Source organism: Lonchura striata, chromosome 19 (assembly GCF_046129695.1).
Source record: "Lonchura striata isolate bLonStr1 chromosome 19, bLonStr1.mat, whole genome shotgun sequence".
Classification (NCBI taxonomy): Eukaryota; Metazoa; Chordata; class Aves; order Passeriformes; family Estrildidae; genus Lonchura; species Lonchura striata.
In genome coordinates, this window is record NC_134621.1 from 5,376,443 (window position 1) to 5,388,008 (window position 11,566).

General features: G+C 45.6%; 1 protein-coding gene across 1 annotated transcript; it reads left to right on the plus strand.

Moving 5' to 3' along the window:
- The first annotated feature begins 276 nt into the window (after positions 1-276).
- JPT1 (Jupiter microtubule associated homolog 1) lies at positions 277-10,028 on the plus strand. The gene is made up of 5 exons (XM_021554547.3): positions 277-441; positions 2,825-2,967; positions 3,566-3,663; positions 5,597-5,624; positions 9,750-10,028. The coding sequence occupies exons 1-5, from the start codon at positions 386-388 to the stop codon at positions 9,896-9,898; spliced, it is 474 nt and encodes a 157-aa protein (XP_021410222.1). The 5' UTR covers positions 277-385; the 3' UTR covers positions 9,899-10,028.
- The last annotated feature ends 1,538 nt before the right edge of the window (positions 10,029-11,566 follow it).

Here is an 11,566-nt window from a genome sequence, read left to right on the forward strand (position 1 = left end):
GCCAATCACAGCTCGCCGGCTGTGAGCGACAGCTTTTCCGCCAATCAGCAACAACAGGTGCCACGGCTCACAGCCAATCGCCGCAGAGCAGACGTAGTGCTTCACCAATGGGCACTTAGCGATGAGGCAAGGCGCCTCGGAATAGAGAGAGAGGCGGGGCAGGTGGGAGAATGGCAGAGCGCTGTCCAGTAAGAGCTCGCGACTGCGTTTGAACCGCCCAATGAGAAGGCCGGAGGTGGGCAGGGCTCGCGGGGTGTATAAAAGCCGCGGCGGTGCGGGCGGCGGCCGCAGTTGTCATCGGTAGCGGCAGGGGCTGCCGGCAGGGGCGGCTGCCTCCCTGGGACCTCGCTGTACAGAGCCCTTCCCTTGGTCCGACCCCTCCGCCATGACCACCACGGCCACGTTCTCGGGCATGGACCCCAATGGCAGGAACAGCTCCAGGTCTGCGGGGGGCAGTTAGGGCTGGGGGTCCCAGGGAAGGCATCTCCGGCGCGGCGGCTCGGGCCGGGGCTGTGGCTGTGCGGTTCCTCCCGGGCGGGCTGGCCGGAGGCGGGGGCGGCCGCGCCCACCCGCGTGGGCTGTGGGGGCACCCCGGGGCCGCGCCGTGCCCGGGGGAGGGAGGTGCGGGAGCTGCCGAGAGCCGCTCGGTGCGGCCCCGCCGCCGAACAAAGAGGGGAGGCGCTGCCCGCCTCGCCGCGCAGGCACGGCGGGGCGGGGGGCACCGCGCCCCTCCGCCCGTCCCCTCGGCCCCGCCGAGCGCCGCGGGCTGGGTGGGGCCGGGCGGGCTCCATTGTCTGCGCTGCCCGGGCGGGCCCGCTCGGTGCCCGGTGCTCGGCGCCGGGGCCGTCCGTTCCCCGCGGCCCCGCTCCCGGCGCTGGGAGCGGAGCCTGTCTGCAAACAAAGAAAACTTGGCAGGTTGGTCTGGGGGAGATGCACCCGCGGTCTCGGGAGTCACAGATGGAGAGGATCGTGTCGTTTTCCACGCTGTCGTGGCCTTTTTCAGAAGGGTTTTAGTCTGACAAAGCGGATGCTTCCTGTTCCCTTACGGTTTTCCACGGTTCTTTTTAAAGCGGAAAAAAAAAATCATCTTTACAAAGCTTGTTTCCAAACCTTTTACCAGAGCTCTTCCTGGAGCTGTGGGTGGATTATAGGTGGACATCACCGGGTATCAGGTGGAATTCAACAGCATTTCATTGCTTAAAGTGTTAAACATGGCTTTCATAAAGCAGGTTACAGCATTTTGAGGCTGTGAGAGGCTTCTAATAAAATCTGTCAGCATTTACCTGAGGTTGATAGAAGGCATTATTCATTTTTAACAGTTTGAGTGATGGATATTTTTTCCCCCTTCAGTTGTCTATTCTGTTAATGTCATTAAGTCTGTCAGTGGAAACTGTTGTGCCCTTAAGAGAGTGCTCGTTTCACTGCTGTGGTAAAAAGAGGGGATCTAAGGTTTGGGAACAAGCCCTGCTTTGGACAGGCTGTTCTTCAGAATAGTAACTGCAACAGCTATAACTGTGAAAATAAACCTTCTATACGTTTCCTCAGAAAAAAAAAAGATAAAGGAGTGATTCAAGACCATTGCACGACATCTTGATTCAGAAAGGAGATAAAACAAGTAATAATAAAACATACTCTCCAGTCTGATGGGATCTTCCCATTAGCAGCTGAGTGTTAGTAATTCATAGAAAAAGAATTTTTTAGGAAAAGTATTTTTTTTGGTTACGTAATGGTAAATATCCATGTCACACACCTTAAGGAATTTCCCTTGCCGTGGGGTGTTTGAGCTCTGTATGCTGGAGAAGCATTTTTGTGTTGCAGCTGGAATGTAGCAGGCACAAATTCTCCCAAGATGTGAGTTGGACAACTGAACATGCTCTTTGTGTTTCATTCCAAGGTTTGGAGCATTAAGCTGAGTACTGTTTCCTGGTCTAACTCTGATTTATTAAATTATTTTTTAAGAAGAGGAAGTGTTCGCCATCCTTAATTTGTCCTGGTGTTCATTTTGGAGTATTGGAGGTCTTGAAAGCCCAAGAAGCCCCAGGTTCTGTTGGTGTCCTCGCATCTCTCTGACAGTTTTGTAAGGTTCTCACACACAGTTTTGTTCTCCTGGCTTTTGTCTGGCTTCTCCAGCTAACAGAAGATCTCCTGCTTATGAAAATGAGATCAGGAGGAGTTTATGTTTCAAGATTTATTTTGCTGCAGCTGTTCATTTTGGTTGGGTTCTGCAGGTTGGAAGCAGACTACAATCAAGCTCTTGAAGTACTGAGCAGGTTTCTTTCGTGTCTAAGAGCAGATTGTTAGATTTAGGTTACATATTTGGAGCTTGGTACACGTGTCTCTCCTAATAATAGTCAACTCCAAGCTGTTTAATTTCAACTTTTACTTCTAGACCGGCAGCATGCTGCAGACTTGAGGGTTTTTTCCTGAGGAAACAAATCTAAATAAAGGCTGCAGCACCCAGCTATCAGTGGTGCAGCCAGTCCTTTGGTTCAAGCTTCAGTCTTTGCTGTGCAGCCAGTTTGATGATTAAAAATGAACCTTCCCAGGGTACTCTTAAAAAAGCTGGAATTTGACATGCCCACATAGTTGTTTTTTTTTTTTTTTTTGGCTCAGATTGGTGGGAGCAGCCCTTGGTGTGATACTGGATGGAGCAAGGGCACAAATAGAGCACGAGAGCGTTTTATTTTTGTATGTGCCACTGAAGAGCAGTGGAGATAGAGTGCCAGCATGGAATTCTGGCAGGAGCTTACCTGGATGGTTGAAGTGATGTGCTGGGAGTGCAGCTGGGGGCTGGCACAGGGTGTAAAGCTGCCTGTCCCCACAGAGTGCTGCGTCCTCCTGGCGGCGGCTCCAACTTCTCCCTGGGCTTTGATGAGCCCCAAGAACAGCCCGTGAGGAGGAATAAAATGGCATCCAGCATCTTTGGAACCCCTGAGGAGAACCCACCTTCCTGGGCTAAAGCATCAGGTAAGGCTGTAGTGCTTTGTTTCCATATATGCTGACAGGCATTGATTCATTTTGTGGCTCAGCCTGATGCTGCTGGTGGCTGGTGTGGAAACCAGAGTTCCCTTTCCACTTGGTACTTTGAGGTTATAAGTGATGCCTACTAGCAGAGAATTGTTTATTTCTCATTAATTTCTTCCAGAAGGGTTTATTTTATGTAAGTGTCGTGCATGTTGCAAGCAGAGAATTGTGTTTTGGGTACAGTTTCTCCAGGTCACACAAGTGGAGTTGTGTCGTACTGTTTGGAGTAGCACTGATTGATTATTCAGAGGAAGTTTAGCCTTGTGTTCTCACAGCTGGATTTGAGCTTCCCTTTCTGCAGAGCACTGCCAGTATGGGTGGCCTTGGGACCCCAAACTCCATCTGCTTAAATGACATTCTCGCTGCATGGGGTGCTGCTCTAAGACAATAATTTGTGAGGTATTATCTAAAGGACCAGGACTTTTTAGAATGGTAAAGCTTTAATTTCTAAGAAAAACCTCTCCCAGAGTACCCAAACCTGTGATCTACTTTCACATTAAGTTTACCTTGCAGCCTGATTAGACTCAATCTCTGGTTGTAGGGGCTAAGCCAGGTGAAACCAGAGACAGCTGTGAATCCTCTGGACCACAAAGAACAAACTCAACTGAGGCAAACTGTGGAGACTTCGTAGATCCCAAGGTCAGTACCTGGCTACAAAGAACCTGGTAATGGACAATTCACACTCTGTGTGGGATTGATTTATCACGGATGTTCGCACAGTTGGAAGCATTGTAGGATTTGAATCCTTTCTCTCAAATTTGTTTTTTCATGAAGGTTCCCCTTTCCATCTGATACTCTTCAGTATGCTGAGAAAGAAAGGGCTGGATTTTTTACAAGGACCACCTTTGTAGAGCTTCTTAACTGCTGAGACAGTAATGAAGTGATGTGAAATCTAATTTCAGCTCTGTGTGTGATTGTGGGTTTAAACATCTCACAGACAATAGTAACTACAGCACATTCTGTGTGGGTCTGACAACAAACTTGGGTTCACATCTCAGCAAATTCTCACCTCAGTAATTTTAGTGATTTTTTTGTTCTAATAATACCATCAGATGTGTTATTTTCTATGTAAACTCTTTACCTAGTAGCAATATGAAGCATAATTCATAGTATTAATGGTGTTAAGTAAAATTTGCTGGATGTGTAATTACATTTAATGGGAAAAACAAGGTTCTTTTGAATTCAATAAATCCAAGTATTGGATTACACAGTAAATTCAGTAAAAAACTAGTAATTTGTCTGAACTTAGATCCCTAGGAATGCAGGATAGCCTGTATTTGCATGAACAAAGAAAAAAGAAATCTCATTTAAAACTCTCCAGCCTTAGGTTTTCTGAAAATAACTGGGTAGATAAATAATTATCTCGAATGTTGTAGCAGACACTTTTTATCTTAGATTTTATTTTGGTAATTGGCATCAAGCATCACAATCCATTTTTGTTATTAGCTGTAGCTTTTAAGTCACAAAACTGTACTGTTCTTTGTTACAGAAAATGCCCTATTTCAATTTAGCAAATATAAGCAAGTTTACTTTTTATTGTATATTTGCAGCTTTAAATTTAAACTGTTTAGTTTAATTCTTTCTAAATTGTTTAAATACTGTGGCTCTCAGCTTTGCAAAGAGATTCTTCCCATGTGGAATATTTTATGCAGTAATTCTGCTGCAAACCGCCTGGCACTTAAGGTGATACATTTGTGTCAGTTTCTGCCTTTTTTTTTAATTCGAATTTCTGCAGTTTCACTGTGTAATTAACAATGTTAAATCTATGACAATTGATAAACCTGATGCCGTTGAAGAGCCTTGGCTGCTGCTGGGAGACTCCCTATCTTTGTGTCAAGCTGCAGCCTGCAAACAGATTCAGCATGTAAATAATGTTGAACTGTTCATGTAGTGAAGGAAACTTCTGGGGAAAAAAATAAAGCTGATCTGTTTCACAAATGAAGTTAAATACCCTGGAAAGGGCAAATGCTCTTGGCCTTGCCAACAGATAAATGCAAAGAGTTGCTCAGTAGAAAGCAGAGGATGCTCAACTCTTGCTTGTTGTCAGTGTAATTTTTTTGCCCTTCTGGCTGGGCAGTGTGAATATTATAGGTCCTGTCAGTGCTGCTTAATATGGGATGCTCTGTACAATAAAGTGTTCTTACCCACCTCTGTCCTTCACCATGGGAATAACAAATGTGCCATGTGTAATCAGGATTAATCCAATATCTGTTTCAACTTCTAGAAGAATGTTAGGCAAATAAAGAACTGGTTAAATTATAAGTCAGTGTGTAAGAAATGGTGCTTACAAACCCATGGTTTCAATCTGCAGAATTATGAGTGCAGAGCCCACTGTGCCACTCTGGGTTCTGTCTCTCAGAGCCTGTTGGGATCTCTCTCAGAGCCTGTTGGGGTCTCTCAGAGCCTGTTGCTGCTCCAAAAGTGCCTCCCTGAGCCTGTGGCTCAGAATGTGGTGCCACATAGAGCAGTGTTCCCAGTCACCATGGTCACATCATGGAGGAGTACCCACTCCATGGAATAGGAAAATGCTTTGTGAAACACAAGATGTAACATGTTCCTCTCTCTTTTCTAGGGAGGAGATGTTGGTGGTGACATTTTTGGTGAGTAACTTCCTTGGACTCCTCTAGTAAAAGCCTGTTGCAGGTGGCTTTGCAGTAGAAAAGGATGTAGGATCTATAAATGGTCATTTATTAGGAGAGAGGCAGCCTGGGGTTGTCACTGGAACCCATCAAATCAACAAAGTGACCAACTGCTTCAGTGGAGTGTGGGCATGGAGTGAAATGGTGGAGTGCTGATGCTCATCAGGGTAAAAAGGAAAACTGTCCTGTTGGTTTATTTTGCTAGCAGCTGTTGGTGTGAAGATTTGCCTGAGTATTGGAAGGTAAGGTGGAGACTCCTGCAAAGAGTTCAGTGACTGAAAGGCCACGCTGCTGTTTGAGTTGCTTAAAATTAAATAGGACCATCAACGTAATTGATTTTAGTTTAGCAGTTTCCTTTTTTTCCCATTGTCTTTTGATACAGCAAACTCCATATTCACAGGAAGAATCAAAAGCAGCTACTGCTTCTGCAAGTGTCTGTATTAACCAGCTCTTGACTTCCTGTTGCTTTTTAAATGCTGATTTTTGCCAAGGAAGTTGATCTGCATACTGCAAATCTGTAAACAGGCATTTCCCCTTGAAGTGCTTTTTCTAGTTCTAAGGATGGAAATGCCTCCTTTGCAAGATTCACTTTAAGAATACCTGACTTCCTGATGACAGGAATGCATGTGTTGACTGCTGCTTTCCAAGTGCTGCTTTCAACACCTAGGAGTGGTGGGACATCCCTGAGGCCATTAGCACCTCCGTGTCCTGAAAAGACTTTTGCTGGGAGCGAGGGGGGAGAGCTTGTCCAGAACATTTCCACTACCTCTGAGTGGTATCTGTGCCTAAAATAAGTGTTGCCTCTCTAGCAGGCTGCTTCTAATCCAACTGCACAGGCTCTAGGATTTCTTTCCCATGTCTGTCTGGTCTTAATTAGCACTGTAGGCATCTAGTATTTATGCCTTGAGTAGGAGGATGTGGTTTGCTAATAGAAGAAAACTGCTCTAAGGGCTCTGCTGCTTTTCCTGGTGCTTGTTTAAACCAGCTCCCCACAGGGCAGAGGAGATCCCACAGACAGCAGGGAGGTGAGAAGGGCTGAGATGCCAGGAAGCAGAAATAGGGCTGCCTGGGATCAGGACAGCTGGCTGAAATTCTGAGTGCAAAGTGATATTCCTGACTTGTTTAACAAAGTTCACATTTTCACAGGTGTTGTATTTGTCTTTTGGTTTGTTGTGACAGTGAAGGAAGTTCTTACCAAGGGTCAGGTGAATCTATGCTGACAGGTGGTTAAAAAACAAGTGTTAAGGAAGGTCACTGGGATTGCTTCTTATATTGGCCGGGACTGAAAAATAAATTTTTTAAGGTGGCCAAGATGAAATAAAAATGGCAGGCAAAGGTTTGAATGTTAAGCTTTCCCTGATGGTACTTAGGAAGGAGTAGAAATTAATGCCTTCTGGAAATGGTGTCTGTGGCAGATACCTAAGCATCCTGATTGTTAAATGAATTAATCTGATTGTTAAATTAATTCCTACCCCTGATGCTTTGGGTGTTGTAGTTCAGTGGAGCCCAGTCTCGCAGATCTGGCTGTCCCTCCTCTCCTGGATTTTCCAGATGGGATGGCAGATCTGGGCTGCTGAACATCCCACTGGCACACCTGAGAGTTTGTGCTGGCCTTGTAGGGGTCTCTGGGCTTAGGAAAGGAACAATGAACACACCTCCAAGCAAAAGCTGTCTGCTGACAAATTCACAGCATAACCAGATTCCTAATAGGTTTCTGTCATTAAAAATGTTTAATCTTTTGAATGTGGACATTATTTTCTGTATGTAAATAAAACCCCAAGTATGTGTTAGGTGGGATGTGTATATTTATTAATCAAGCCTGTCTAGGGTAAAAAAAAAAAAAACGAAAAAACATTTATTTTGCAGCAGGGCTCTTGTCTCCTCTTTGGGAGATGTAGTTCCTTTCTGGGCATCAGAGTTCCCAGTGGCTTCCAGTGCACTCAGCAGGGAGCTGTCTCAGGGATTAGACCCTTTCTGAGAAGGGAGAACTTTAATATTTTATCTGATCCTGTTGGTTTTACCACTTCACTCATTAGCTTGGCAAACTTACCTTGATTATGTGGGAAGTGCTAAATATATCAGCTACACAAGGAGCTACAGAAACTTCCCCCAAAGCCTCCTGTGCTGGTAATTCTTGTTTCTTTTGTGATTCAGGGGCAGTGTGAGCTGAATGAATGTGAGCAGCTAAGGAGAATCAGGCAGTGCCCAATTGAGTGTCAGCAGTGCCTGGCTGTACATGACCCATAGGAAGGTGGAGCCTGGATCCTGCACAGTGCTGGGACTGTCCCCAGGCAGGGACAGTCAGAGCAGACCCTGGGACACAGCAGCTACAGGAGCTTCAGGATTAAAATGTGTTAACCCAGCACAGCTGAAACAAACAGTTAATGAGCACAGCAGAGATCTCTAGTGGAGATTATTCCTGATTGCACGAGGACTGTGCTCAGATGCTGGAGTTGTTCTGAGATTATTATAAGCATGGATATAGGGGGGTTCAGTGGGCACAAGTTGGGTTTTGAGGTTTCTCATTACATTTTGCACTGAAAAAAATAAACTGGGTTGACACGGGGTGTGAGGAAAGCTGCTGCTAGGGGTAGGAAGAATAGGAGGCAAAGGGTAGGACTTAGTAATTACCTTTCAGGTTGGAAAAATGAGCTATGGGAGATGAGGCTAGAGGTGGTTTTAGTCAGTGCCTTTGTCTGTGACCTGGAAAAGGTAATGAACAGTGAAGTCTCCAGTTTTGTTGGTGATACTACCTCTTTCCAGCAGTCAAATTGTGCTGATGGTGGGAAAATCTCACTGCTAGAAGGATTCCACTAAATGAGGCAGGCAGGTATAAAGTCAGGATAATCCCTGTGTAAGCAAGTGTAAAGTAATGAATCTAGGGGGGAAAACCCCAAAAACTAAACCATGGCAGCCTTGTGTTCAGCTGTGTGCTGTGGTGCTCCCAGGATCTGCCTTGAGTCTTCCCCTTGAAATTCTTTGAGGTGTTTGGAGGTGCCAGCAAAATGAAAGTCATCAGGGAGAGGATGGAAAATTACATACTTTTTGTCTGCAAACAGTGGTAATACCCCCATATCTTGAATTGACTACAGTCTTTCACACATGAAGAGCAGGGGGTTGTAGTGGAGGTGACAGGGAAGATGAAGGGGTGTAGTGGCTGTTCTGTGAGGGGAGATTGGAATAGTTGTGCCTGTTCCAGTTTGAAGAGAAGGCTGGGGGAGGAAAACTGATCAAGATGTACTAAATCTTGAAACTTAAGCTGAATGTGCAGCAGTTCTTTGAATTCTGAAAACCCAGAATTAGTGATCATGAGAGGAAGCAAAGGGGTCTGTTGAAAATAGGTGAGGTTTATCTTCACTCCCAATATCAAGGGCTGCTTGGTGCTGATTTGGGCCTTTGGCTCAGAACTGGTCATGCTAATCTGTAAAAAGGTGAGATGCTGAAGTACTTGCTGTACTCAGCTGTCAACAATGCAGATACATTAGTTGTTTCCTCCAGTATCTAAAGTGCTTCCTGTGAAGAATTCCTTCTGTGCCCTGTCTTCACTTGTGGTTTGCTCAGAAGGATTTAAAATAAACTATCATGTGCTCTCCAGGGAGTGTACAATCAGAGCCTCCCCATGCATGGCTGTTCCCTGGTGTGTCTTGTGTGAAGCCTCAGAAGTGTGTCAGATCCTTTTCCCTCCAGTTAGGAAATTGGGGATGCAGTTTGAGCTCTTGCTGGTGCTGCTGTGGCTCCCAGCACCTGCTCAGAATGACAATGCCACAGTCACAATGCTGACTGATTATACGTACAAGACTTAAGCTTAAGCTGCTTGTCATTAAAAAAAAATGAATTGCTGGTGTCTCTTAATAGCAGCTGGCTGAATGTAGCTCTGCCTGAAGGCCTGAGACTGAGCTGTAAGGCCTCAGATTTGATCTGAGAAACACTTCTGAGGGCTGAGTCTGCCCTGCCAGTGGGTGACAGCATTGGAGTGTGTCTGTACCCCTGGACAAAACTGACAGGAGCTGAGCTTCCGACTGAGCCAGCCAAACATCTGGCTCTCATCATCCACATCAAACACTTTAAAAGCTTCTTTTCTTCTAGAAAACACTGAGGCTGATGTAGAAGCTGCCCCAGGTCAGAGTGAAGAAAAGTCCCTGCCTGCTGCACCTGTTCCTAGCCCAGTAGCACCAGCACCTGCACCCTCCAGGAGAAATCCACCCGGTGGCAAGTCCAGCCTAGTGCTCGGTTAAACCTTTCCTTTCCTGACTGTTTTGAACTCGTGTCTGTTTTCTTTTCCCCCATGCTTGTGAACTGCACAACTTGAGCCTGACTGTACATCTCAAATTTCGTTCATTAAAAAGAAGCACTTTATGTACTCCATCTTTTTTTGAAATTAAGGGTTTTTTTCCACTTCTGTCCTGTGTTTACCCCAGATCTGCTGCAAGTGACATGAGTGTTTTCTAGTGATAGACTTGAGGGAAAGCTTTATGAAGTATTGTAATGTAATTCAAAGGAGAGTAGCTTGGTTCTAAGTGTGCTTAGAGGGTTTTTGTACTGAGATTTTTTTTTTTAGAACCCCTTAGCTTTACAAAGGGTCTAGAATCCTGGTTAACCACGCCAGCAAACAATCAGCAAGAGCAGTCCCTTCCTCCACATGTGGGATTTAGCTATCTAAAAGGCTTCATTGACTGCATGTGGTAAATGCCTTGAGCCCTGCTGTGCCATATCAATCATTAAGTGGTTAATGTACACCATGCTGCCTTTAAAAACAAAATAAATCTTGATACTGAACTCCTATGACACAGGGTCTGTGCCAAATATAGGGCTGATGACCAGAGCCACCTGGCCTAGTGCTGGGAAGGGGCTGATTCAGACTTTATTCAGTAAATGTGGAGTGGATCATATAAATAAGAATTACAGGGCATTTTTTTTTTTACAACTGACTCAATGCTGTGCATGATCATGCTGGTGCTTGACCATGAGGTGAAAATCTCATCCTTTAAAGTGTGTGTTGTAATTTCACAAAGCTGGATTGTTGCTTAAAAGTAAATAATATAGAAATTTTGAATCAGTGTTTCCTGTGTGGGTTTTATTTCACGGGTTTGGTTTTGGTTTCTTCTCAGTTGTCCTTGTCTCAGCCAATCTTCCCTGCTCTAACAGAGTTTTTGCACCTGCCTTGAGGTCACCACCATGTGCCAGCTTCCCCTGAAGAGACAATCTGACTTAACTCTTAATTTTTGGCTTCTCGATCAGAGAACTGTGGAATATGGCTTGATAAATATTACAGTTTATCCAACACACTTTTTTTTGCAAGAAAACTGAGAAAAGTTTATTTTCCTCATTAAAAAGAAAAAAAACAGGACCCTAAAAAGGGAGAGGGTGGAATTGAGACCAAACCATGATGTTGTCTGCTGTTCTGGAAGGGCTCTGTTGCCCGGTAAGCTACAGCAGAGGATCTCAGTGGAGCAGCTCTGTGTGCTGGTGCCTTTTCCACCCTTCTCCAGGAAGAACTGGTGCCTGAAAACACCCTGGCTTCCCAGATCACTGCTGGAGAAGCGCTGCCCTGGGGTGCTGGATTTGCTCTGACATGTTCCTCCCGTCCTCCATCCAGGGGGGTTCCCTATAGCTGATGTGCACCGTGCCCTGCACCAACTGCATAGAGAGCATGGGGATAACCCATAAATTAATGTTTCCTTTGCAAGCCTCATGCCCAGGGAGCTTGTTAATGGTCCTTGATGGCTGCTGAGGCTCCTCTGTGCTTATTTCTCCTCGGGGCAGGGATCTGGCAGCTGCAGCCTGGCCACTGCGGGGTCCCGAGGGGTGGCAGGGGGGCTTTTGTGGGCTTTTGCTCTATTCCTGCTGGAGCCCAGCCCTGTTCCTATTGTAAATGCAGGCAAACCCAGTGGGAAGAAATGATG

What these genes read in the sequence shown, in the direction of transcription:
- JPT1 (XM_021554547.3), top strand. Translation starts at nt 386, where the DNA reads ATGACCACCACGGCCACGTTCTCGGGCATGGACCCCAATGGCAGGAAC. An exon ending in AATGGCAGGAACAGCTCCAG is followed by an intron (nt 442 to 2,824) that starts GTCTGCGGGGGG and finishes CTGTCCCCACAG; the next exon opens with AGTGCTGCGTCCTCCTGGCG. An exon ending in TGTTGGTGGTGACATTTTTG is followed by an intron (nt 5,625 to 9,749) that starts GTGAGTAACTTC and finishes CTTTTCTTCTAG; the next exon opens with AAAACACTGAGGCTGATGTA.